This window comes from Arvicola amphibius, chromosome 11 (assembly GCF_903992535.2).
Source record: "Arvicola amphibius chromosome 11, mArvAmp1.2, whole genome shotgun sequence".
Lineage (NCBI taxonomy): Eukaryota > Metazoa > Chordata > Mammalia > Rodentia > Cricetidae > Arvicola > Arvicola amphibius.
Window position 1 is genome coordinate 40874472 of NC_052057.2, and position 27909 is coordinate 40902380.

The 27909-nt window shown below is 46.5% G+C and overlaps 1 protein-coding gene across 2 annotated transcripts; it reads right to left on the minus strand.

Moving 5' to 3' along the window:
* Positions 1–646: 646 nt before the first annotated feature.
* Zmat3 (zinc finger matrin-type 3) lies at positions 647–26717 on the minus strand. 2 transcript variants are annotated; one of them, XM_038347858.1, is made up of 6 exons: positions 26583–26717; positions 22388–22714; positions 4636–4701; positions 2782–2948; positions 2565–2665; positions 647–966 (listed from the first exon to the last, which is right to left on the minus strand). In XM_038347858.1, exons 2-6 carry the CDS (start codon positions 22655–22657, stop codon positions 758–760), a joined length of 813 nt encoding a protein of 270 aa, XP_038203786.1. In that variant the 5' UTR covers positions 22658–22714; positions 26583–26717; the 3' UTR covers positions 647–757. The 2 variants fall into 2 exon arrangements, with proteins under 2 accessions (XP_038203786.1, XP_038203785.1); XM_038347857.1 differs by having other exon boundaries at positions 4582–4701.
* Positions 26718–27909: the final 1192 nt, after the last annotated feature.

Below are 27909 nucleotides of genomic sequence, written 5' to 3' on the forward strand. Positions count from 1 at the left end.
CACATCCATGCATTTCCTTGAATCATCTGAAAATATATTTTTTTAAAAGAATATCCATCTTCAACTCATTAGATAGTCAAATCTGGGTCTCAGACTGACAGTCCAACCAGGGCATGAGATGACCTCAGCAAACAAACTGACCCAAATAAGAGGATTAAATGTGTGCAATCCACAAGTGGAGACAAAGTCACAGCTTCAAAAGAACCTAAGTCTCCTGGAAGTGTCTGGATTCAAAAGAGCCTGCGTGTCAGTTACAGAGAGACACGCCATAGGGGACGAACTGTTGCAGAGACCCAAGAACACACCATAACAGCACATGTACTGGCCTGGCACCACACCGGGGTGATGGCTCCCCAGGAACGTCAAGAAATGGGAATCTGTTTATCTTTTTACTATAATCTGAAGAACAAACCGAAGTCAAGTTTTCACCTAATATGCATAAAACTAAAACTGCAAAAGTCGATGCCGTTTTCAAATGGTCGTAGCTCTAGGCAGCCAGGCTGCGCCTGGTGAAATAGAACTTGGCCAAGGTAAAAAGTTACTTCTGACGGGGCAGGAGATCACCTACTATAAGTCGCTTACAGTATGTGCGGTATTTTCCAGAAGAGCCCATCATCCGCTCAACCCCCACTGCAGATACCCATCCTAAGCAGAGCAATGAGGAATGTATGTATCAAGGGGAACACAAAGCAAGGCAGGCTGACAGAAGGCAAACAACAGGCAGGACCAGTTTCTCCATGAGCGCGGGCGGCCATCACTACACGTAGCCCAGGTTCTCCATCTCGCTCCTGTACCGCTGTTCAGACACTTTGCTCTTGTGCTGCTTGCTCTCCAGATGCTGCCGGAACTCGACTTCTTCACCAGCGCCAACATTACACATCGAACAGTAAAACTGGCCACTAGGAGTCACGCACATGGCGAGATCGCGTGGGATCCTCTGCCGAGAGCGGGCATTGAAGTAAGGACCTGCAGAAGTGGAATAATCAGGGACTGGCTGAAGACTCTGAGCTCAGTTCTCCAACACCCACAGGAAAGCCAGGCACTGTGGCCTGTGCCTGTAACCCCAGTGCAGGAAGGCGGAGGCAGGAGGATCGTGGGGACACACTACCAAGCTAACCCAGTCGATCAGTGAGCTCAAAAAATAGCTAGAGAGCAATAGAAAAAGGTATCCCCAAATTGATCTTAGCCTTAACACACCTTTACATGCCTGCGCACGCACACACAGGTAAATACTCAGAATGCCCACTTGGTAAAAACAACCCACCAGTTCTCATTGTAATAAACAATTCTAAATTCCAATGCCAACTCTAAGTTTAAATAAAGGAGAGGAAAATGGACTGTTTTTTTAAACTATACACATATACAAGTTCAATCTATAAACATAAAACGATTCTCCAACTAGTGTCGGGGTACTGACGACAGAGACAAGCCCAGGTTCTAAATGCTTCTGGCTCTTAAAAATAAATACAGCGTTTAAAGACTGTAGCCAAGCATGGTGGCTTGGGCCTGTAATTCAGCACTTGGGAGTCTGAGGCAGAAAGAGTGTAGCAAATCTGAAGCCAGTGTGGGCAACATAGTAAGACCCTTCACTCCAGCCATCTCTGTATTTTTATTATCTACATAGAGAACATAATCTCTGCCACCCGCACCCTAAAGTGCATTTTCCTTGACATTAACACAGCTATGGGAGGCTCTTTCATCTCACCTAGTTTTTGAAATCCAGCCCCACCATCTTTGTCTTTTGTTGACTTTGGTCCTCACTAGCAATGCACTGGGACTGCACTCATCAGACCACAGGGTTTCTGCTTCTGTGATGTCACTAGCTGCCGCCTGTCATCCACTGAAACTTGGTTTTGTTTTACTGTTCATGCAAATGGCCTCTGCCGGCATGCAGTGCTGGAGGCTGTGGCTGCCGGGACTAGGATGAACGCAGAGCACTTCCGTAGACACAAGGCTCCCCACTGAACGTGCACATCACGAGAACGTCACAGGTAACCGTCATTCACTACCTGGTCAAAAGTCACCCTTCCCCCAGTAGACCAGACCTGAGCATGGTATGAGCACACCAAGTGTCTTCCTCAATCTCTCTCCACTTGATGTTTTGAGATGCAATCTCACTGCCCCTGGAGCTTGCTGACTCAGCTAGGCTGTTTGGCCAGTGAGCTCCAGGGACCCGCCATCTCCACCTGAGGCTAGAGGTGTGAATTGCTGTGTCTGGCTTTTCCCATATGTGCTTGGGATCAAACTTGGGTCCTCAAGCTTGCATGACTGCACCATCTTCCCAGCCCTTAAAGGGCCCATTATCTAATGTGCTTTGCATATTTCTTCTGACAAATATTTTAAAAACCAATAATTATAAGAGGAATTATAAAACACTAAGGTTTAAAAGTAATGTAAGTAATATACCAAATAAGGAAGAAAGAACATCAGAAAGAAACAGCAGTCTAGGCAGCCAGCAGAGCAATTCGGTAAAACAATCACTGACCTGATTTCTTGGAGCTATCTACTGCTATCATTTGCAGATTTGTTTACACCTGCAAGGTACATGGGAACATGCAGGATACCTGAATTGTTCTGGACTGTGTACATATTCCTCCTGGAGGCCACCATCTTAAATTCACTCCCTTCCTTCCGGGTCCGCCTTTGCCCTGCCTCTGCAGAGTCCCTGGAGAAAATAAATTTGAAATGCGTGAGACATCCAAACAGGGCTCCCTTTCATCTCCTTTAAACACAGCTGCTCTCCCATAACAATCTGGTCTCAGAGACAACGGCAATACCTACGAGAACGAGTTGCTCTGAGCTTCAGCCAGACGAAGTCTCTTGGCGTGGTTCTTCCCCTGGTAGTGGGCCTGTGCCACTGCAGGGGAGCTGAAGGAGGCATCGCATAGTTTACAGTAGTCGTTCTCAGTGGCCAGGATCACTCTGCCCCCTGGCCTGCAGGAGCCCACCTGCCAGTAAAGACACAGAACAGTTACACCTTCCCACTCCTCCGAGATCCTTCAGAACAGAGCCAAAGGCTAGGGCAGGGCCGCAGGCACTGAGTCTTGTAAGAAGAAAGCAATTCCAGGGGAGAGACTGGGAGATCCTTTATCCCATTTTGGATTCCAACTACCTATGAACCAACTAGGATGATGCTATCTCTACTGAAGAAATGTTTTTAAAGTGTGGACATTTAGGGCAGGAGGCAGTAAGTAAGGCTAAAATCTTCCCAGAGAGAGGGAAGTCTGCTCCAAATCCACCAGCAAACACTTACTGAGCACCAACTGTGTACCGAGCAGCCCGCCTAGACTAAAGCTGCAAAGTCTTGAAAGCCCCAGTCCTACAAACTCTCCAAACCACGGGTGGGTAAATAACCAGGGGGGAAAGACTTAGTGAAGCCAGATAACAAGTAAAAGAAACCAAACGCCGTCAGAATTAAATTCCATTGGGCCAACAAAAATTATTACAAAGCAAATTTTGGCTAGAAATGAACATATGGTTAAGATTGTGGAAACCACACCTTATCTAGAACAGTTCAAAAAAACAGCACTGTATGACCTGGAAGAGAAGACTGGGGAGAGAGTACGACATCTTCATATTTCACAGAGGTTCCTGCTAAACAGACAAGGTGGGCGGGGCTGTTTCCCAAGGAGGAAGGGCACAGCCCCCTGACTCCAGAGCACCTATCCTGAAGGAACCCCTAATGTGAAAACCACTCGGCTGGAAGTGCCCCTGCTGCCATTTTTAATGTATTTTATTCTCTGTAAGTCTGGGGAGGAGGCCCAGCAGGGGCACCTACACACATTTTAAGCAGAGAAACACTCAGGAAAGTAACATCATACCTTGGTAGTTGGGAACACTAAGATGATAAAATTTTTTGCTCTGCAACATTTCAAACTATGCGACATCATGGAAAGTTACTGAGCTTTCCCAGGCTTTTAATAAAGCCCCATGAGGCCCACGCGGCTGGCCCATGGACCACGCTTTGAATAATAAGGCTAACACTTCCAAGTAATGGCAAATACTAAATGAGGCCAGGGCCCGGCACTAGAACAAAACCAATTATAGACTCATCTAGTGTGCAGGATTTAAGCCACCATCAAAAGCATTCAAGATAAGTAATATTTTAGTGGAATTTTTTTAGACTTTATACACATGAGTTTGTTAGCTACATGTATTATGTGTATCCCATGTACCAGACTAGGAACTGGAGGGACAGACAGTTGAGCCACCATGTGGGCGCTTGGAACAGAATCCAGATCCTCCGCATGCGCCATAAGTGCCCTTAACCACTGAGCCATCTATCCAGCCCTTCAATTATTCCCCCAGGGCCAAGCCTAGCTATCACATGGTCATTTAACCTAGAATTCTCAAAGTTATATAAAAATAGACATAACTATTTTTCCATCCTCTCATACATCACGGTCGAGTCCAATGAGAGATCTCAAGGATCAAATACTGGCAGGGCACAGCTCAAGGGGTTAAGAGTACCAAGAACCTTCCAGGGTGTTGTCGCCCAGACTGGCCCTGACAGACAGAGTCATAGGATCTGTACTCATGACAACATGCATGTGACGGCCACTTCACACTGCTCTGCCTCACCTGTGGCGGGACAGGAAGGAGGGGTGTGGCTACAGGCTCTACCACGCTGCTCACCCTGGCTGGAGGAGGACAGCTGTTAGCTGCATAATAATTTCGGAGTTTCTTGCCATGGTTTTTACCCTGGAGGGAAACACAAAAAGGACAGTTTATCAGGTGGCAATCAGTGGACGCGCACAAGCGTGCAGTCAACTGACCCTCGCCAGTACTGACGCCAGGGAGCCTGTCGTAGGTTGGAGTCTGCACTGTGGTAAATGCCATGACCAAGAGCTTACACTTCCAGGTCATAGTGCACCACGGAGTCCGAGCAGGAATTGAAGCAGGGCAGGATCTCAAACAGAAACCATAGAGGAACACTGCTTCCTGGCTCATGCTCAGCGGCTTTCTTCCACAGTCCAGACCCTCCTCCTCCTCTTCCTCTTCCTCATCATCAATCAAGACAAGCTCTCACTGACAGGGTCACAGGCCGACCTGATGGAAGCAACCCTTCAACTGAGATTCCCTCTTCCCAGGGTTGTGTCAGGTATCAATAACAACTAAGCAGGGCAGAGTCTACTATCTGTTTCTAAGGGAACAGTTATATTTATCAGGAGAAGATAAAAAACTGAAGCCAAAGAAATTAATTTCCTCTGAGTTTCTACAGAAGCCTCGCACTCCTGGGTGCCACATCCTCCCCGGGGCTCGTCACCATTCACACACCGCATCAGCAGGAATCTTGCGATGCTCTGATCTAAGAGACTTCAGAATCAAATCATGAGATAGCTAATCCAATGATTTTTACAAAAATAGCACCAATGGAGAGTCACTTCATAGAGAGGGCTCTGATGAACCTCAGTTCATTCACTGCTCAGAGACCCTGCAGGACTCTGCGATCACCCATACCGGACAGTGGAGGAGCTGAGTGGGGGTGGGCACACACCTTCAGACAGAAGCACCAGCAGACCACGGCTTGAAACCGGCTCAGCACAGCCCTTACCAAGCATCATGGTGGCCCAGTCAGAATGGCCTTTCTCACCACGTTTTGGTTGTCGTTGTTAAAACTGACACGAGTATATGTGCTGATAAATAAACAGCAACTGGTGGGAAAGATGAAAAGCACTGTGGTGGGGCTGGAAGGACGACCCAGAAATTCAAATAGCTCCCTGCTTCTATGGAGAACCTGGGCTCAGCTTCTAGCGCCCACATCAGGCAGCTCACAAGCACCTGTACCTTCAGTTCTACGAGAGCGGTGCTGGCCTCTGTAGGCTCTACACACACACACACACACACACACACACACACACACACACACACACGATGCATATACATTCATGCAGGCATGTACACACACACACATACACACATACGCACAAAAGTAAAATCTTCAAAAGCACACTGAGTACAGGTAAAACAGTTCATTACTTGCTAAACCACGCTGTAAAATTTAAACCTACATACCAACACTTAACATCCACAACCTGCTTACTCCCTGGAGTGAACTAAGGACTAGCACACGGCTCAGCTTCATCTCCTGCCATCCAAATGTTCTAGCTATACCATCCCCATGGGACAACCAGAGTCAAGGTTATGCTCCCCTCTATGGTAGTGCCTTCAGGGAGCTCTAGACAGCACACCGCCATTGATCTCCGACGCCCCAGAAACGGTCCTTCTCAGCAAGTTCTCTCCTCTGCGGCTCCCTCTTTCCTCCTCACAGGGCTCCTCCTCTACCAGCCCTTGAACTCTGCAGAGCCCCAGGCCACCCTGGGCTCTCTCCTCTGTCTGCACTCCAGCTCTAGTGCATCTGCCCGGCCGGCCTCACAAAGTCATGAGACAATGAATAAACGTGAAGGGGGTGAGTGGGTGGTCCTCTGCTGTTGTTTTAGATAGTCTCTCACAGCACAGCTGCCCTGGAACTCACTGTGCGGCTGAAGAGGACCTTGAGTGCGTTCTCCTCCTGCCTCTACCATGTTCAGTTTCTGCAGGGATGAAGATCAACCCGAGGCTTGGTGCACACGTTCTTCAACTGAGCTACCACCCAGCCCTAAGACAATGACCCCAGATTGGGGCCACGTCTCTGACCTTCACAGTCACATTCCCAAGTATCTTCTTGCTTCCTTGATTCCTTCCAACAGGGCATTTAACCACCGTCCAAGTCATCCACATATCCATAAATGCCACCACCCGCCCATTACTTCAGAAAGCTGCTGAGGCCCTCTTGTGCTTAAATCACACTTCCATAAACCCGGCACATCTAATACTCGGGCGAGTCCTAGTAGCCTGTCTCCAAGCCCGTCTCCAGCCGTTCCTCTTTTCTCGGTTATACCAACCATATAGTGACACAAACTGCAGACACCTGGTACCTGCAGCAACAGCTCCTCCCGCTTGGCTCTCAGTCTGGTCCCTTTGTAATTCTCATAAACCAGTGATGACTGAAGGCATAAACCAAACCACGTAGCCTCCCTCTCTTAATCCACTATTGGCTATGTATGTACTCAGCAGGGGAGTGCTTGCCCAGCATGGGCAAGACCTAGGTTTGATTCCCCAGCACCAAAGAAAATCTATGGAAGTCTCATAGATAGGTGTTTTAAGGTCCTACCTGCTCTGACCCCGCCCACCTCCTATATTTGTGTCTCCCTAAGTACTCCTGCCCCTGTCTGCCATTCTCCTATCTTGTTGGCCTGCTTTCCTGAGCTGCTGGCTTCAGGGCCTTTATCCTGCTGTGAATTCTGCCCAGGAATTTGGCTTTTTAGCTTTCTGCAAGTCTGGATCATTCTCTTCGTGAAGTGTCAGCTTTCAAGACAGCTCATGAATGCCACCGCGTGCTGCCCATGTATACATGTGTCGATCACATGACCACATCACCTGATGTCACTTTATCACAGTACCACAGCCCCAAACCCGATGATTTGTTTGTCTTTTTCCCCTCCTCTTAAAAAGACTCCTTAAAAAGAAGGACCTCCACCATCCTGCTTTCTGCCATGCCCAGAGTGCTTTCTGATATACAACAGGTAACCCATAAATACTGGTTGGAGAAAAGAATCAGGTATTGTGGTGGGAATAATTTTAAAGAACAAAACTAGGAAACCACAGGGTGTCCTATTTCTGTCTGTGCCAGGGAGGCTTCTCTGAGAAGGTAACCATGTCAGCTCTCAGACGAGTCCCAAGGCATTTTCATTACCATCAGGAACAAAACACTGATTTGTCCACTCTTTCCATACCTGCTCAATACAGTGCTTGAAGTCTTTGCTAGAGCAACAGACAACTCAAGGAAAACACGAGGGTACAAATAGGAAAGGAGCCTAAAACAAGCAAAGTCAGAACAAACTGATGTGGGAACTGGAAAAGACAGAGGTCAAAAATCAGTCTTGGGAAGGATCACTTCCATGGAGCAACGTGGAAAGTCACGTGGGTTGGACTAAGGAAAGGATGGAAAGTGGGCGGTGGAGGAAATGAGACAGGCTGCACAGAAGAGCTTCCAGAGAAGAGGAGGACACAGAGTTGGTCAGGGGAAAACGGGGTCACTGGGACCCAAGGGGGTCAGAGGAGGAAGACATAGAGTTGGGGGGAATGGGGTCACTGAAACACTTTTTGAAAGACAAGATGGTAGATGGTCATGTGGTACACGCCTTTTAACACAGCACTAAGGTGGCAGTGGCAAGTGGATCTCTGTGAGTTCAAGGCCAGCCTAGTCTACAGAGTGAGTTCCAGGTCAGCAAGGGCTGTGTAGTGGGATCCCATCTCAAAACCAAACAAACAAAAGAGACGTGGTAGTCCACACCTGTAATTCCAGTTAGTTGGGAGACTGAGGAAAGACAGAAAATCACACAAGATCAAGGCCTGCCTAGGTGACAGGAGTGTCAGAACTGGTGCAAGAATGGAGTTGTGCGAGGGGAATTCTGAGCGGTTGTGGGAACAGTCCAAGAAAACAAGACAAGAGTCTTGTGACCTCAGTTTCTTCAAAACACCGAACTGCTCTTGGGATGTGTTTTCATATTCCCCCCAGGTATAGCAGATAGGAGGGAGTTTACTTTAGATGTTGTTATTCATGAGCTTCTATGGAAAAACATGCTTCTGCCACACGTGGGCTTGAACTTGAGATTGTACATCTTACTCAGTGACTCTCCTTCACCCTCAAAGTAGAAACTGTATGGAGCTCTGAATGAAATTTACTATTGCATGAAGCTTTCTTTAGTCCGCCTCATTTTTAGACCCTCCTCTCCAGGTTCACGCCACCAACTAGAGCAGCAAACACAGGAGTACCGCAAAATCAAGAATTGAGAAGGGGTTAAAAACACAGCTCAGTGATGAGAGCACAGGCCTCGCAGGAACAGAGTCCTGGTCCCATCCCCAGCACCACTGCTTCCCCTCCACACTATCTGGCAAACCCCACTGTAATTAACAGCCACTGCTGATGGAAATCATCCTAACGAGCAAAAGTGTGATGATAAAAACACACTTGTGACCTCAAAATATCTCTCCATCTAATCCTTATTCAACAGATAAACAACGTTTTTTTTTTCCCTAAGGAGATCTTTGTAGGCACCACCTTAATTGAGAGACAATTAACACCATGAGAACCTCTCGTGGCTCATGCAGCAGGACGGTGTCTGTAGTACCATCACCCCAAACCACAAACCCTGAACCCAAGTAAATAAGGCAAAGTCTGGACCACTCACTCTACAAAACCTGTAAGGTCGTTAACGAAGACAAACACAAAGAGGAGGTGGCGGAGGAATGGCCTGCCTAAACTAAAGAAGACATTAAAATTACATGTAAATTTCATTTTGGATTGGGCACCAGAGGCAGGGGGAGCTATGTGCAGACAGCGGGTGAGACAGAAACAGCTGAGCGCAGAGCGCAGACGGTTTCCATCCGTGTTCGCTCTTTGGCTCGCTTTGGCTGAGTTTGCTGTTGCTTCTGTAGGCTTAGGTAGCTCAGGCTGGCTTGGAACTCACTACGAAGCCAAGTAGAACAGGTGGCCACCCCGCCTCCAGCTCCCAACTGCTAGGCTTATCTACATAAAAAAACCAAACAAACAACAAAACTAACAAACAAAACAAGATCAGGCACGGGGAACTGTTTAGACTACCTGATACGTACTGACTTGAAGGTGCTGTGTCAAAAGCCACCCAGCCAGGCGTTGGTGGCACAAGCCTTTAATCCCAGCACTCGGAAGGGAGAGGCAGTTGGATTTCAGTAAATTCGAGGACAGCCTGGTCTACAAGAGCTAGTTCTAGGGCAGCCAGGGCTGTTACACAGAAAAACCCTGTCTCGAAAAACCAAGAAAGAGAGGGGAAAAAAAGCAGAAACAGGATGTGTCTCTAATATCAACTATCAGACAGGTTGTAAAATAAACACGGAACAACTATTTTACTACACAATAAACACTAGCGTCACTCTCAAATTCATGACGTCATATTATTAATTGGTATCCTATTAAAAAAGGATGCTCTGGATAAGGAATAATTAATCAAAAGCCTCACTACTTAAAGGATGGATATCAAATTAAAAATATATATATTTATATATATATATATATAAAACCAGGGGGTGAGGTGACACATTTTTTATTGTTTTTATTGAGCTATACATTTTTCTCTGTTCCCCTCTCTTCTTCCCTCTCCCTTCTACCCTCTCCCGTGATCCCCACACTCCCAATTTACTCAGATCTTGCCTTCTTCTCCTTCCTATACCATGTATGTCTGTCTCTTTAGGGTCCTCTCTGTTGTCTAGGTTCTCTGGGATTGTGAATTGTAGCCTGGTTTTTCTTTGCTTTATGTCTAAAAGTCACTTATAAGTGAGTACATATTATATTTGTCTTTCTGGGTCTGGATTACCTGATCAGTATGGCGATTTCTCAGAAAATTAGGAAACACCCTACCTCAAGACCCAGCAATACCACTGTGGCGTATATACCCAAAGGATGCTCAATCATACCACAAGGACATGTGCTCAACTATGTTCACAGCAGCATCATTTGTCATAGCCAGAACCTGGAAACAACCTAAATGCCTCTCAACTGAAGAATGAATAAAGAAAGTGTGGCACATTTACACATTAGAGTACTACTCAGTGGTAAAATAATAATAATAATAATAATAATAATAATAATAATAATGACATCCTGAAATTTGCAGGTAAATGGATGGATCTAGACACACACTTTTAATCTCAGCACTTTGGAGGCAGAAACAGGCAGATCTCAGTGATACAAGCCCAGCCTGGTTTATGGAGTAAGTTTCAAGACAACCAAGACTATATAATGAGACCCCATCTCAAACAACAAAAACAAATATATAAATAAAATCAACATAATATTTCAAATCGAGATCAGTTCTAAAATTAAACTAAGTGAAATAATAACTAGAACGGACGGGAGAGGTAAAGCGGCCAGCTCTCACCCTTCGGTTTCACTTTGGTGTATTACTACATTACATTACACAGCGAACTCCAGGAACAGAGACCCACATATTTTAAAATGCTTGCAGTTATGAGGAGCATAGTAAAATGTCCAGCTGCCATGCTTCATCTGCCTGGATGTGACTCATCCCTTCCTCTGGTACGCCTATGCTCAACCTGCTACCACCTCAGTCCACAGTCACCAACCACTGTATTATCACAACTGTATTTACACGATAAATGCCACCGTATCACAACACCTGTGTGCCAGGAGCCCTCATTTCACATCATGATGGCACACCTTGGTATAAGCGCTACAAAGCTGGTATTCATGCATGACAAAGAGAAACGGGTAAGCATTCCCATGAAGTGAAAAGGTAAAAGTTCTCAGCTTAATAAGGAAAGGAAAAATTATGTGCTGGGATGGTTCATGCCAACGCTGAAGACAGATTTACCCATGAATTGTGAAGGAAAGAAAGTGGTACAGAATATTATTTTAAGATATGCTATATTTGTTTAGGCTGAGGAATATTTGTTTAATGATGCAAATATGTGTCATTCTTTTATGTTGTGTTGTTTAACTCTGCGAAGCTGTGTTACTTTGCCTGTCTAAAACACCTGATTGGTCTAATAAAGAGCTGAACAGCCAATAGCTGGGTAGGAGAAAGGATAGGCGGGGCTGGCAGGCAAAGAGAATGAATAGGAAGAGAAATCGGGGGAAGGAAGAGAGGATCAAGAAGCAAGAAAAGAAGGGGCCAGCCACCCAGCTACACAGCCAGACAAGGAATAAGAAGGAAAGAAGATGTACGGAAATAAAGAAAGGTAAAAGCCCAAAGGCAAAAGGTAGATGGGATACACTAAGGCCAGACATTCGTAAGTAAGAATAACCCTCCATGTAATTACTTGGGAGCTGGGTGGTAGCCCCCCAAGAGCCAACGAGTAAGAGTAAAAACCAGCAACAACAGGAAGGTCCATGCTACAGTCACTGACACCCCCAGACAACAGGAGTTACAACCATGTGCACACATGCTTAGTTTAACTTGTAAATGCGTGTGTAAGAAAACATGATACAGCTCTTTTCCATCTTCCTCTCAGAGAGGCAGCTTCACTTCTGCCTCTCTCCCCACTTCTCCACTTCCCCCTGTCTCTTTCTCCCTCCCCCCTTTTTCCCTCCCCCCGCCTCCCCCTTTCCCCCTTCATAATCCCCTGAATAAATCTTCAACCTTAAAAAAAAAAAAAGAAAGAAAGAAAACATGATACAGAGCCGGGCGGTGGTGGCGCACGCCTTTAATCCCAGCACTCGGGAGGCAGAGGCAGGCGGATCTCTGAGTTCGAGGCCAGCCTGGTCTACAAGAGCTAGTTCCAGGACAGGCTCTAGAAACTACAGGGAAACCCTATCTCGAAAAACAAAAAAAAAAAAAAAAAAGAAAACAAAACATGATACATACAGGAGTGGTATCATCCACAGTGTCTGGCAACCCTGGAGGAGGAAGGGTCACAGAATGGCAGCCTCAGGGACAAACAGAGACACTGCATAAAAATAGCAGGCAAAAATCCAAAATGTTTGTCAGTACATCATTATATGTCAATAAATCGTGAGGGGGGAGGAAAGTCCTCAGTCAAGGAATAGGGATTGCAAGGTTTCTGAGGGGGGGGGGGGCATAGAGGATATATTTTAAAAAAAAAAAATTTACTGTCTCCAGAGCATAGAAAACAAATGAAAACAGATAAGAGGGGTCTGCTAGTGCCGCCCAGAACAAAATTTAAAGGCCCAGAACTAACACATCCACCAATGTGAAATTTCAGACTCAACAAATAAAAGCCTAAAACCTTACAGGAGTGTGGTGATTTGGGAAAAAAATGGCCCCACTGTGGGGGCGGGTTTTGAGGTCTCTTCTGCTCAAGCTTCCCTCACTGAGACTGTCAGTCAGCTTCCTGTTGCCTGCAGGGTGTGGCACTATCAGCTATTTCTCCAGCACTTTGTCTGGCTGGATACTGCCATGCTCCCTGCCATGATGATAATGGGCTGAACCTCGGAAACTGTAAGCGAGCACCCTCAATTAAGTGTTTTCCTTATAAGAGTTGGCGTGATCATGGTGTCTTCACAGCAATAGAAACCTTAGCGAACACAAAATAAAATAATAATATTTAGAAAATAGTTATCCAAGAAACAGTTGTATGGAGCAATTCAGAGGGCAAATGGGTAAAAAAATGGAGTAAGATAGAGAAATCTAAGATTTTTTTAAAAAGGAACATTCTGTGTGATAATGTGGGTGGGAGTTTGTGGAGGCAACTATTATAAACATGAAATAAGAGGAAGAAGGAAAGAAAAGCAAAAGAAAAACTCCAGGAAATAGGAAAGGCTACACATGGAGTCATGATCAAAAACAACACAAATCAAAAGAGCAAATCAGTGAACTTCACGCAATGAAGTAATTAAAACAAGAAAAAGAAAGACTGAAGAGGTGATACAGAGAGAAAAGATGGCAGTGGATTTCTTTAGCCGTAGGATTCTTCTTCCTGTTTTCAAGAAACCGAACAGAAAGTCAAGGGAAATGACACAATTTCAAGTTTATAATCCACGTATGGATCAAAATAAAGAAGACATTAACTGGGAGCAATTTCGATGTTGTCCACTGACCACCTGGGTGTCTGGACCACAACTCTAGATGGAAACGGAAGGAAACAACTGTGCTGGACAGTGTTCCTTATTCACGAGGATGCAAAAGCCCAAGGTCAGCCTCCAACAACTGGAATCAACCTGCAAACAGAGCACGGAACACTCGCTTTGTAATAGACTAGGCAAAATTAGGACCCAGCTTCATAGGGTAAACCATGAAACTGCAGCCAATCCAAGCTGAGAGCTACAAAGCAGAACAGAGCGGAGCAGAAAGACAAGACACAGACCATGTGTGCGAGGTCGGCCGGCATCCCACTCTGACATCAAAGGACGCCTTTGATGCACAGACATTACTTTGAGTAAAAAGATATTTTTTTAAAAGTTGTTTAAGTGGGAAAGTTACCAGTACCAAATGTCACCAAGACGTAAACACGACTAAAGTTGGCCTACCAGGCCACTGGTGACCCCAAAAGGACCAGGGAACACGGTGGAAAGGGGGGCAGAAAGAACTTAACAGCTGGAGAGTGAGGAGGAGGGCTGAGAAACGCTGCCTTCTGAGTACGCACACATGAACCCAGAGCAGCCGTAGTTACCTCCAGAAGACTTACACGAGATCAAGCCAGGCACCACCCGGGCATGCTGTGGAGGGTGCATGACGTCCCACCTCTAGCTGAGATGCTACTGGCAGGTGATAGCTTCGGGGGGGGGGGGGGGGGGTGGAGTCACTGATCTTCATAGGCGTGGACTCTACTAAGCTGCCCAGTTCCCAATGGATGAGCAGTGGGTGGCCCCATACCCAAACACGTAATCGGACTTGGTGACTTAATTTTTTAAAAAGAAAAAGAAAAGAAAAGGACATGGAGTTGGGAGGGAAACAAGGATGCAGGGGCTGAAGGAGGGAATGGGAGGTAAATATAATCAAAATACATTGTATACAGATGTGAAAACTCAATGAATAATAAAACAGTATGTAATAAAAATGAGTTGGCCATGGTGGCACACACCTCTGATCCCATCACTTGGGAGGCAGAGACAGGTGAATCTCTGTGAGTTCAAAGCCAGACTGGTCTACAGAGTGAGTTCCAAGACAGTCAGAGCTACAAATTGAGACCCTGTCTTAATTAGATAGATAGATAGATAGATAGATAGATAGATAGATAGATAGATAGATAGATAGATAGATAGAGAGAGAGAGAAGAAAACAAGAAGACATGAAGGTGGAAGTGGAAGTGGGGCATGTTGAGAAGGTGCCAGAGAGGAGCTGGAAGGGAAACTTAGGGTATATGACCAAGATACATTGTATATGTATGAAATTTTTGAAGAATAAATAATTTTTCTTAAAAAGAAAAAATAAAGGGAAGGTTGCTGTTGGTATTTCAATATATTCAAAGAGACCTAGACCGAGTTTTTTATAGTCTGAAAGTAAAGAGACGGGAACAGCTGGTAAAACCCAAAGCACAGGATGGAGAGCCCAACTGGTCCCAAGCAAAGACGTTTCTCTGAAGGGGGAAATGAGAAGCAGACTCAACTGGAGAAACAGCAGGCTGCCGGGATCCAGTTGGTAACTGGGTAAGGAGAGTTGCTGTCCCATAATGGGGCCAAAGCAAAGACTGGAAGCACTTGCCATCCACACAGCAGTACAAGAGAACCAGCAAGGGTTCCTCCTCAGGTAAATGGACCAAGCTTCCAGTGTAATAAAAATCACATCTGTACCCGAGGATCATTTTCTTTGACCTCATCTATTGGTTGAATTATTCTTATGAGGATCCTTTAAGATACTAGGGAGTCGGGCCTGGTGGTACTCTTGTAATTCAACGGCTGGGGAGGCTGAGGCAGGACAACTGTTAGTTCAAGTTCAGCTGGGCAACTTGGTGAGACGAAGTTTAAAAGGCTGGGGATGTGGCTCAGTAGTAAAGGACTTTCCTAGCATGTACAAGGGCACTAGCTTAATCGTCAGTGCCGGCCAAGCAAACAGACAAACTGGTGTCTGGATGTAGGAGAGCATCCTTGGAGAGATGAAGTTTCATGTACTCAGACAAGGTCCTGGTCACTGTCCAAGGAGCTGCAACCCTGAAGCAGCTGCATTTCTTCACTCAGTACAGCCCTCCAATGCAACAAACTGAAACACGGAGGCGGGGGTGGCGCACGCCTTTAATCCCAGCACTCGGGAGGCAGAGGCAGGCGGATCTCTGTGAGTTCGAGGCCAGCCTGGTCTACAAGAGCTAGTTCCAGGACAGGCTCCAAAGCTACACAGAGAAACCCTGTCTCGGAAAGAAAAAATGAAATACGGTTTTGCATATTTGTGCTGGCTGGGTTTTGTCAACTTGATACAACCTAGATGTATCTGAAAAGAGGAAATCTTAATGCAAAAGGCTTCCTTGAAGATGGGCCTTTAGGGAAGTCTATGGAGCATTTTCTTGGTTAACAACTGATGTGGAAGGGCCCAGCCCACTGAGTAAGGGGAAGTACCAACACAGGGCAGTTGGTCCTGGGGTGTATAAGAGAGCAAACTGAGCAAGCCAGGAGGAGGAAACCAATAAGCAACACTCTTCCATGTCCTCTGCATCAGTTCCTGCTTTAAGGTCCTGTTCTGACTTCCCTCAGTGATGAAGTGTAAGCTGAGAGTTGATAAGGTGAAATACCACCCCCCCCCAACTTAGTTGTGGTCATGGTGGTTTGTCACAGCAATGGAGACCTAACGGAGACACAAACTAGTGTCAGGAGTGGGGAGTTGCTGTGACAGGCCTGACTATGCTGTGTTTGGGGAGGACTGGGAAGGACTTTGGAACTGGACTCAAGAAAAATGGGGTACTCAGAGCCTACTGAGCTATTGTGGGAACTTAGAAGATAATGCAGATAATGCTGAGGTAAGTGTAGAGGATGGAGGCCCGGCTTGTGAGGTTCAGAGGGACGTCTGAGAGCCGCTTACTGTCTCTATCAGGGACATTCATTGTTCTGATTTAAGAACCTGTTGTTCTGGTCAGCAGCATCTGAAGAATCGGCTGTGATTAACAAGAGAACAGAGCCAGAGAAGTAAAACCTTTGCTTTGCTGGACAGCAGGGGCTGAAGAATCAGTTATGAATAATAGAGACTGGCATCATTGAGGTGAAGTCTTCTGGGGAGCGTTTCCTTGGAGTCTACACACACAAGCTGTCGTCCAGAGGGGGCCAAGGCTGCACTCTACACTGGCAGCCTAACTTGGTAATGTGTAAGTTTCTCAAGTGGTACCGGTACCGGTCTGAAGGCATGAAAGGCTCATGGGAGCAGAGCAGCTGAGGCTTGGCACTGTGAGAGGCAAGGAGAGGCTACAGGGGAAGGTGAAGCCTCAGTTGTAACAGAAGCTCCAGGATTGAAGGGATTATGAAGAGAAGCTGGGGTGAGTCAAGTCCCTAAAGAGAGCCCACAAGAGGTTTTTGGTGAAGGTGCAGCCCAGCTCCAGAGGAAACACCAATACATTTGAGATGCCAACACCAGGGGAAGACCACTAACAACAGAAGCAGCTGTGGAGTGGAGCCCGCCTGAGCCTGTGAGACACGCTGTGTGTGCTGTAGATGGCAGAGCCAGAGAGCTGGAGCTGCTCAGGCCCTGGGAACACAGAAGACCGTGAGTCCCACATGTTGGACATTGAGCTTCACGCTTTCAGACTTCGGTCTTGCTCTGGTTTTGAATGCTAACTGTGTCCTGCTTCTTTCCTTTTGGAGTAAGAAAGTATTTAACTTTTTTTTCCCTATTTTACAGGAACCCACAGCTAGGAGGCCCATTTCAGAAAGTCTTTAGATATTTCAGAGAAACTTTGAACTTTTAAGAGATGTTGAATTTTTAAAGAAAACTTAGGCCTTTAAAGTAGTGAAACTTTTAAAGACTGAGGGACTTTTAACGTTATACTATGTTTATAATATGATATTTATATGAGATCATGGGGATGAATAGGAAAGGACAGGTTATGCTTTAATAAGTGATGCACTTGTGTGTTAAATAACAAGTGGTCAGTTGTCCAGGTTGGTTTTTGTCAACTTGACACAGTCTCAACTATCTGGGAAGATGCTTTCAGAAGACTGGTCTGTAGAGAAATCCGTAGTGCATCTTCTTAATGATTGACAGCAGGGCCCACCCCACTGAGAGTGGTACTACCCTTTGGCAGATGATTCAGGGGTGTTAAGAAAGCACACCAAGCAAACCATAAGGATCAAGCCAATAAGCAGCATTCCTCCATGGTCTTTGCTTTAGTTCTTACCCTGATTTCCCTCAGTAATGGAGTGTACCCTGAGAATGGTAAGCTGAAATAAACCTTCTCCCACCCTGCCTTTGGTTATGGTATTTTATCACAGCAATAGAAACATTAAACCAAAACACTCTAAACAACAGGAACCTGATGTGGGATTCCCCTCTATGTACTGTGAGTATGTTTTACTACCATTGGTTAATAAAAGAAGCTGTTTCAGCCTACAGTAGAGCAGAATATAGCCAGGCTGGAAGAGATAGAGAGGGAGAGTAGGCAGAGTCAGAGAGACGCTATGCAGCTGCCTGCAGAAGGAGAAAGACATCAGACTCAGCCAGAACCTTACCAGCAGGTCACAACCTTGTGGCAATACACAGATTAATAAAAAAAAAAAATGGGTTAATTTAAGATGTAAGAGCTAGCTAGAAATATGCCTAAGCTATTGGTCAAACAATATTGTAATTAATATAGTTTCTGTGTTATTATTCAGGTCTGGGCAGCCAGAAAAATGAACGAGCAGTCTCTGTTTATATGCAAGACGGCTCATCAGATGAAGTCTGATAACCTGAATTCGACCCCATACACACATACACATACATAATGTAAAAAATACACATACATAAATGTAAAAATACTTCCTGCTACTCTCCTCCTCAAAGTAACTCTTCCTCTGGGCATTTATGCTGATGAAATCCTATTATATTTCTTCATGCCAAGCTTGCACTAAGTAATCTGAGCATGCAGACAAATTTCAATAAAATGAAAATTCATTTCTCTTCCAAAAACCTGATTTTAAATTAAGTTATAAGCAAAGCCATAATTTTAAAAGTGGAAAAATTAGATAGCCTCATTAAAAAATAAATGACTCAGCCGAGGCTGCTAAAAAGCTAAATGACTGGGCTAAACAGCCTGGAATATACACCATCCACGATGCCCACCCTCGGCTCGAGAAGGCAGCCCCTGATCAGAAACATGAAGATGTCAGGAGAAACAGAGAGGAGGGTGAGGGGAAGGTTTACAGAGCAATCGCCACTGTATCCTGAGTACTGGAATGTGATACAGTCGGACTCCAGTGAACAATGGCTGTTTACCACACCGAGCAATAGGAAGCTTCGATTTCAGCGGCATCAGCTCACCAAAGAGGGTTAGGTAATTCAGAGAGTGCATTCACACAGGGCCTTTTCACTTATGAGCACGTGACTGCACCAACAGATGTATGCCCATGATATCACCCTGAAACAACAATCACAAAGCAGGTTTTTTCATCTTGAAATAAAGCTTGACACCTGCCCTCTCCTTTCATTGTAAACCGTTGGTTTTTACTAGTCTGCACTCACTGCCCCTCCACCCGCACTAGAGCCTAGTGGGTCCTCACACCCTGGGGGCACGCTTGCCTCTAATGGTTATCTTTTATCACCACCCACTGATCCCTACAAACTGACCCATCTTTCAGTCTGACATTTCTGTTTTATGTGAACAGGGTCTCAAGCAGCCCCAGGATGCTCTGGAGTTCCTGGCTACTAAGTGGCAAGAATGCGCCTTGAACTATGGGCCCTTCTGCCTCCGCCTCCCAAATGCAAGAGTTACAGGTGCCACCATTCCTGGCTCCAGGCTAATACTGCTAGGGTTTCCTTCCGTGTTGGGTCATGTTCATCTCCATTCCACATGATCATGCTCTGATTACACGTTCTTTGATTCACTCTCATAGTAACTACTTCTCTGAAAGAAATCCGAATCTCGGACAGCGAAGAGATGACTCCTGTCAGTAAAGCCTTTGGCTCGTGAGCAGGGGACCCGAGTTGGGATCCTGGCATTCACATTTAGTTTCTGTTTGCTTGTTTTTAAGAAGGGATCTCTCTAAGTTGCTCTGGCTAGTCTAGAACTTGCTGTGTAGACCAAACTAGCCCTGAGGAAGCAGGGAGACGGGCAGACCGTTGGAGCTCTCACGGGCCCACCAGCCAAGCTGTGAGCTCTGAGCATGGGAAGAGACCCTATCTCAGAAAATATGGTAAAGAGTGATTGAAGAAAACACCCAACATGGACCTCTGCCCTCCAAATATGCCACACACACGTGCACCCACACACAGGAACATGTACACACACGCCATGCACGTACAATCCAAAGTTCACGTCTAAGGTTGTCCTCTTCCACACTGATACAGACACACAAACTCCTCTGCCTTGCTTTAAAGAAAGGAGAGGTTCATCCTAACAATCACCAATAACATTGGCCTCATTCAAATCTTTGCTTCACAGCTAACTTAGAAACACGCATTGTAATACCCAAACATCTTTTTTTTTTTTAAATTAGGCTCTACTTTCTTTTTTGGAGGGGTATTGCAGGGAGGTGCTAGAAGATCTCCTGTAGCCCAGGTTAACTTCAAAGTCGCTCAGCAGCTGAGGGTTTCCTTGGCTTCCTACTCCCCTGCCCTCCACCTCCCAAGTGCAATATGTTATAACCAACAGCTTTCTGCCATGTGGCCTTAGCAGCGATCAAAAACTAAATCAACAGTGGTTTAGGAGATAACCCTCCATACAAAGAGGGTTTTTATCTTCAGGTCTCTCTCTCTCTCTCTCTCTCTCTCTCTCTCTCTCTCTTTTTTAAGATTTATTTATTATGTATACAACATTCCTTCCATGTATGCTTGCATGCCAGAAGAGGGTACCAGATTCCATTATAGATGGCTGTGAGCCACCATGTGGTTGCTGGGAATTGAACTCAGGACCTCTGGAAAAACAGTCGGTGCTCTTCACTTCTGAGCCATCTCTCCAGCCCCATATCTTCAGGTCTCTTTTCTCCAAAACAGAAAAACACCAAATTGTATACAGACAACAGTATAAAGTAAAAAGAAATACTGGGGAGAGATGGCTCAGCAGTTACGAGTGTTTGCAGCTCTGGCAGAGGACTGGAGTTTGCTTCCCAGGACCCATATCAGGAGGCTCATAACCACATGCAATTCCAACCTCAAGGGACACACCATCTTATTCTGGCTTCTGCAGACACCTATGTGCATATATGCATACACACTAGCATACATGTTCATGCCACAAAAAAAAACCCACGTAACTAAAAATAAGATAAAAATTTAAAAATAAAACCCTCTATCTTCTCTTAGTTCCCCATTTATTCTTAGGTAATAATACCCTTTATAATGGCCTTTTCCACAAGCTATTCTACAGAGATAAAATGCTTTACATCTTAATATTTAGTATCAGTTCATTCAGAAGACTAAAAGAAACTAAGGTATGTTTATGAGGAAGGTAAGACTCAATAATTGAGCCAGGCAGTGGTGGCGCACGCCTTTAATCCCAGCACTCGGGAGGCAGAGGCAGGCGGATCTCTGTGAGTTCGAGGCCAGCCTGGTCTACAAGAGCTAGTTCCAGGACAGGCTCCAAAGCCACAGAGAAACTCTGTCTCAAAAGACAAAAAAAAAAAAAAAAAAGACTCAATAATTGAGTATCATATTATTCTCTCTATAAAAAGACACCATATTTGCTCAGCTATGATAGGGTGCAGAAGAAAAGCCTGAAGTAAGAGAAGTACAAGAATCGTGTGGTAGGTGGCCTTGAACTGATGCAAGCTGTACAACCTTCAGAACAATTTTACACTGAATTCATACAGTACACTTCTCCTTGGATCCCTGGGCAGAACCCACTGTATGAAACATGGCACTCTCCTCCCGACTTCTGAGTTTTCCAGTCTCAACTGTCCATACCTGGAGGGTAACTTGTGGCTACACAATGCCCAAAATGTTCACCCCACTGACACCTTCTCCACCCAACACCCAGAATGGTCACCCCCACTGACACCCTCTAACAAACCAGCCACCAAACACCATCTGCGGTGGTTTGAATGAAAATGACCCCACAGGCTCAAAGGAAGAGCACTATTGGAGATGTGGACTTGTTGGAGTAGGTGTGGCTTTGTTGGAACATGCGCATCACTGGGGGCAGGCTTTGAGGTCTCAGATGCTCAAGCCAGGCCCAGTGTGGCATTGCCCTTCCTGCTTCCAGCTCATCCAGATGTAGAACTTTCAGCTACTTCTCCAGCATCATGTCTACCTACATGCCATCATGGTTCCCACCATGACAATAATGGACCGAATCTCTGAACTGCAAGACACCTCCAGTTAAATGTTTTAAGAGTTGCCACGGTTATGGTTTCTCTTCACAGCAAAAGAAACCCTAAGGCATCATCTAACAAAACAGCTCCCAAAATGCTCACCCAGTAATACCATCTACCCAAACAGCACCTGGAAAGCTCACCCCACTAACACCATCTACCCAAACAGCACCCGGAAAGCTCACCCCACTGACACCATCTACCCAAACAGCACCCGGAAAGCTCACCCCACTAACACCATCTACCCAAACAGCACCCGGAAAGCTCACCCCACTAACACCATCTACCCAAACAGCACCCGGAAAGCTCACCCCACTAACACCATCTACCCAAACAGCACCCGGAAAGCTCACCCCACTAACACCATCTACCCAAACAGCACCTGGAAAGCTCACCCCACTAACACCATCTACCCAAACAGCACCTGGAAAGCTCACCCCACTGACAGTCACTTCCCTTTCTTCTTACCTGATAGTGTGCCTGGGCTTGCTGAGCAGAGTTCAAGGTGACATTGCAGAGTTTGCAGAAGAGGGGCTTACAGAGCTCCTCCAGGGCAGAGTCTGGCTCCCCTCCCTTAGCTAACTCCTCTTCCCCTGCCAGAGGCAAGGATGCCTCCTGCCCAAACGGCTTCTGTGGTGGAAGCTGCAAGGTCCTTGTGGACCTGGCAGCCACTGACATAGGAGGAGAGGTCGAGGGTCGCTTAGGTGGAGGAAGTCCAGCCTGCTGCAAGAGAATCATCAGGTAGGAAAGCCACGGGCATAATCCAGTGGGTGATCAGGGGTGGCGTCTTCAAACCTAAAGCAACCAGGGAAGAAAATGGAAATGAGATCTCAGCAATAGACATAGAAACGACACCAACGTCTTTCTCTTCTCTAAACCCACCTTTGGAGCATCTCTCCTTAACCTTGGCCTAGCAGACATTCCCTGCCTGCTTATCCTCACTGACTGAGAACAGCTTCTGAGATTTGCTTTTTATTTTGCTTGGCTCAGTTCCAAACGCCATCCCTATGGCCATGGACATTAGCAGCATTGCATCCATGTCCAATTAAGTTGAAAAGTCACATGGCTGGAACTGACCATCAAAGGTCATCCTCCAAACCCTTCTCTCTGGAATGCTGAGCCACTCTTGATGGGGCTATGCACAACCAAAACAAACAGGCAGGAAAGAAACAAAGGAGGGAAAGCCACCCACCCAGTGAGAAGCTCTTCCACCCAGAGGATGCCAAAGAGTGAAAAGATCATCACCTCTAAGACTCTCTCTCCTTTTCTTTTCTTTTCTTTTCTTTTCTTTTCTTTTATGCATTTTGTCTTATTTGTTTTTACTGCGTGTTGAGTATGTATGTGCAACATGACACAAGCTCTTCTTCCACCTGTACACACATGCATGTACCTAGGAGGGATAGCAAGCACTTTACCCACTGAGCCATGTTACCAGCCACCGTTTTTTTAGGACAGGGTCTCACACAGTCCAGGATGGCTTCCAATTTGCTGAGAATGACTTTAACTTCTTGACTCCACCCCCCAAGTGCCAGAATTACAGTCCTGCACAGCCACACCCAGCCACCTATCAGATCTTTAAGGCATTGCTACAACGAGTTAGAAGGTGGGTGAAATCTAGGAAGAGGACGGCATTAAAGTTCTGCAAGGCACAGTGAACAGGGGCAGCCTGTAGACCCCGGATGGCACAGTGAGCTGTTTGGAAGACAGTTTTGTTTTGCTTTTGTTTGTAAGTTAAATAAATTGTCAATATTTAAAAATTAAAAGCTTCACAGAATCCAGCAATAGAAGGATAATCTGGCAACACTACACCCACGCCCTCCACTGCACACAACCACCTGTCTGGTGCCAAAAACACTATACCCAGGCCAGCCTTCCCAGGGCCCCTTCAGCCCTCCTAGGGGCACTGACTAAAGAAGGCCTTGGGATGGTGACTCTACTCCACACAGCCTTTGACTACACTCCTGAGACCCTTGTAAGTTTAAAATACCTGCTCTCCATCTGGAGATAAATCACACACTCAAGATAAAGCATCCAGATTAAATAGTGTCCAACCAACTAATGGACCATACTATCCTAAGCCCTGTGGTGACTTATAGGCCATTTGTATCATTCCCTTTGCTTTCTAAAGGATACACTCAGTGATGGTTATAATTCCAATTGTCAATTTTGCAGGATCTGGAATTACCTAGAAAAGGAGCCTCAATAAGGGGTGATCCAGATTAGGTTGGTCATAGTCATGCCTATTAGGGATTTTCTTAATTAGGTTGAGGTGGGAAGACCTATCCTAAAAGTAGGCAGTACCACAGCACGGTCCTGGACGGCATCAAAAGGAGGCAGAACTACACTCGCATTGTTCTCCTGACTGTGGGCCCATGAGACAGCCTACCATGACAGTGTGAGCAGCTGCCTCAGGCTCCTGCTGCCTAGACTACCCCACTACGGTAACTGTGCCTTACACTGTCAGACAAAATAGATAAACCCTTTCTCCCTTAAGTGGCTTCTGCCAGGGTATTTTATCATAGCAACAAAAAAGAAACCAAGGCACTCTATTCATTTTTCCTCAGAAAAGACCCACTATGGTCGGGCAGTGGTGGTGCCTTTTATCCCAGCCCTCGGGAGGCAGAAGCAGGCAGATCTCTGTGACTTCAAGGCAAGCTTGGTCTACAGAGTGAGTTCCAGGGCAGCCAAAGATATGCAGAGAAACCCTGTCTCGAAAGACTAAAAAGACCCACTATATCCCACTCCCTCATTAACTCTATCCCTGATTCCTCCTGCTACCCATTCAGGCGGCATCTTTTAGTTCTAACCACTTAAAAAAATGTACCACGGTGAACATCTTCACGTAGTCCAGGTTCTAATTACCTAAATTAGAATCCTCATTCAAAGTCTACACTTGCCTCCACTCCCAGTATTGTTAAAACTTTTCTTGGTCAATAGGATGTGGTGTCATCGGCTGCTGAGATTTCCATCTGTGATGAAGATGTGTGGGCTAGGGCAGTAACAGGTTTACTAAAATGACTCAAGGGCTCTTTAAAAAAGTAAAAGTCTACTTGCCACATTTGATAAACACACAGTGAGGAGGAGCCGCAAGAGGAAGAGATGATTAGTCGTAAAAATCAACAGTACTTTTCATTAACTCTAACAGCTAGAAAGGGCTAATAGTCAACTGCCCATATCTCTGGAGAAACAAAGAAAAGTGATACAGATTTGGAACATTTAAACAATAAGTTTCTCTGAAACAATATTATTTCTCCCAACTAAACAAAAGACATCCAAAAAGCAAAGATGATTATGGGCATTGGGGAGGTGGGCAACCAAACTAAAGAAGCAAAACCAACTTTTAAAATAGTTTAACTACTCAGTCATAACTAACCATGTCAGTCACTAACTTGTCACACAGATTCGGCTAGGTCATCGATGCTGTCGGGTCATGGAGACAGGACAGAGCAGGGTACCAAAACACCCGATAAAGAAAATCAGCAACAAACACAGAAAACTGAAGCAACCCCCAGCCAGGCATGCCTGGGCTTGTCTCTTGCACGCTTACTCCCACCTGAGGAAACCCAGCAGGCGTTGCCCCCCACTGTGACACACTGCTTTCCAGCAGAAGCAAGGGCCTCCTCAGGACAGAGACACAAAAGGCCTAATTCCAGAGCAAAACAGCGGTGGGGGTGGGGTGGGGGTGTTTACAGTACAGGCTTACCCATTACTACATTTTATCTTCATCATGTTCAAAGAAAGGGTAGAGACCTCAGAAACACTGCTGTTATATTTATAACCAACATAAAGCTAATCCTCTCTCAAAAAAATCTATAGGCATCAATCACAACAGGTATTGCATTTGAGTAATAAATAAAACCAAAACGTCAGTGAACGAACAAACTGTGAAATAGAGACCCAAAACACTAAGATCAAACTGCAAACCGTTCAGACTGCTGCATTTATTTAAGAGACTAATTTAGAAGCCGATATAAAAATACTTCTCAGATCTTAAAATCCATCCGATTGGACGTGTGCAATGGCATACATGAAGGATACACAGGGCTTGATGTCCTAATTTGGAAGGGAGCTGAGAAGACACTAAAGAAAAATCACAGCTTCACCATGTACCGGTTTAAGGGAAATGAATGACCACAGCACACGTTTCCATAACTGGGCTGGGGCCTACTCCTCCCGGGCTGTATTGCAAACAGCCCTCCCCGTGGCAGAAATGGACCCAGGGAAAAGAAGAAAATCCAGGAACAGGTTCCTGGCTTCCGCGTAAAGTAAGGAAGGCTGTCCCTGGGTATTCTGGAGAAGAGAAGAGAGAACCTTACTCAGAGGTCACCAGAACGCGGCAAGCAGACAAAAAAGAGTTCCGGAGGGTGTTTTACATCACAGAAAAAGGCTGAGACGGGAAGGAGGCCCTGGCGACCCAAGCTCTGCTCTTAGGACTCAAAGCTGCGCCCCTGCAGCATCACCCCCGCCTAAGCCATTCCTGGGTTGGGCGCGCACACACGCACTCCGGTGCCGCGCGGATGCCGGCGGGGAGCACCCAGTCGCCGAGGCGGCTGAGCGAACGGTTGCGGGATCGGGCTCGGGGGGCCGTCGGTCGCCGCGGACGGCCGAGGCTGACACGCGCACACGGACGCAGCCGCGCGGACCCGCGCTCCTCCGCACTCACCGGAACCGGCAGGCCGCCGCCACCCCCGCACACCGGTGCGCGGCTCCACGACCACTTGGTGCGCTCGCCGCCGCCGCTCGGCCGCTCCGCTGCCGGAGGTTGACTGTCAAAAGTCGGTCGGATCCCAGCCACAGGGAAACAGCTGCAGGAAGTGACTGCGGAACCGGGAGGCGGCGGCGGAGGCGGAGGCAGGGCTCCCGGCGGTGCCACTGCGCATGTGCATGGACCCTGGCGGCTCCCGCAGACCCGGGGCGCAGGGCAGGTGCGGGACGGCGCCGCGAGAGGGTACACTACCCGGGCACGGGTGGCTCCTCGGGACTGCCCCACCTACCCTGAACTGACAGCGATGCAGGCAGAAGCCTGGCACAGCCTAGTAGGAGGGCGGAGGTTCTCGTCTGGTACCTCGAAACTACACTCCCTGCGCCCCCCGCCCCGAGATGTAGGGAAGCAACGCCGCTCAGGCCTCACAGAGCTGCAGAGTCCGCACTGAGGACCTCTGCTCACTTACCTGCACGAGGCGGTGAGCGACGAGGGACACTTCCTCCTGACCGTCGCAGCCTCACCTCCAGGACCAGACGGACCACAGAACAAGAGAGACGCTAAAATGGATCGCAGCCATGGTTCTGCTGGCATCGTACCTTCTAATTCTGCATGCGATTACTTGTATGGTGCCGGGTTTTTCTCCTTGGACAACATGACGCAAATTTTCCATTTCCCATCGGCAGAGTATGGTTTCTCAGCATCAAGTACTTTCATATTGTGTGCGGTTATTGTGTAATCATAAACTAAAATGCCAAGGAGGTCTGGTAAGATGTGCCCTGTCTTTGAATATTCGAGGACTGTTCAGCAGACACACGAAGCTAGCTAGTGTGCACCAGCCATTGCGGAAAGTAACCCACCATCCAGATGTGGTTAGTTCATGGGCAGTATATGTGAAAATATCGAGTAACTTGACTTTAAAATAATAGAGTAGAAATGCATTTCCTATAAGGCCTCAGCCGGTCTGAGCACTTGTTACCAGGGATCGTGCCTGGGCCCTGGCTGACCTTTCTCATCCGACAGCCCTCATCCTCACTTCCACTCCTAGGCCTGTAGTAGGTAGATATCATGTCTTATGACAAAATGGCTAGCAAAGGCAACTGAAGAAAAGAAAGGTTAGTTTTGGCCCATAGTTTGAGGACACAGTTCATCACAGCAGGGAAGGCATGAGGGCACAAGAGGGGCAGCTGGTCGTACCAGCCCATAGTAAGGAAGCCTGGAGGAGCCATGGAATGCCGCCACCTACATTCAGTTAGCCTGATCTAGGAGCACTCCCACCCACAAGCCC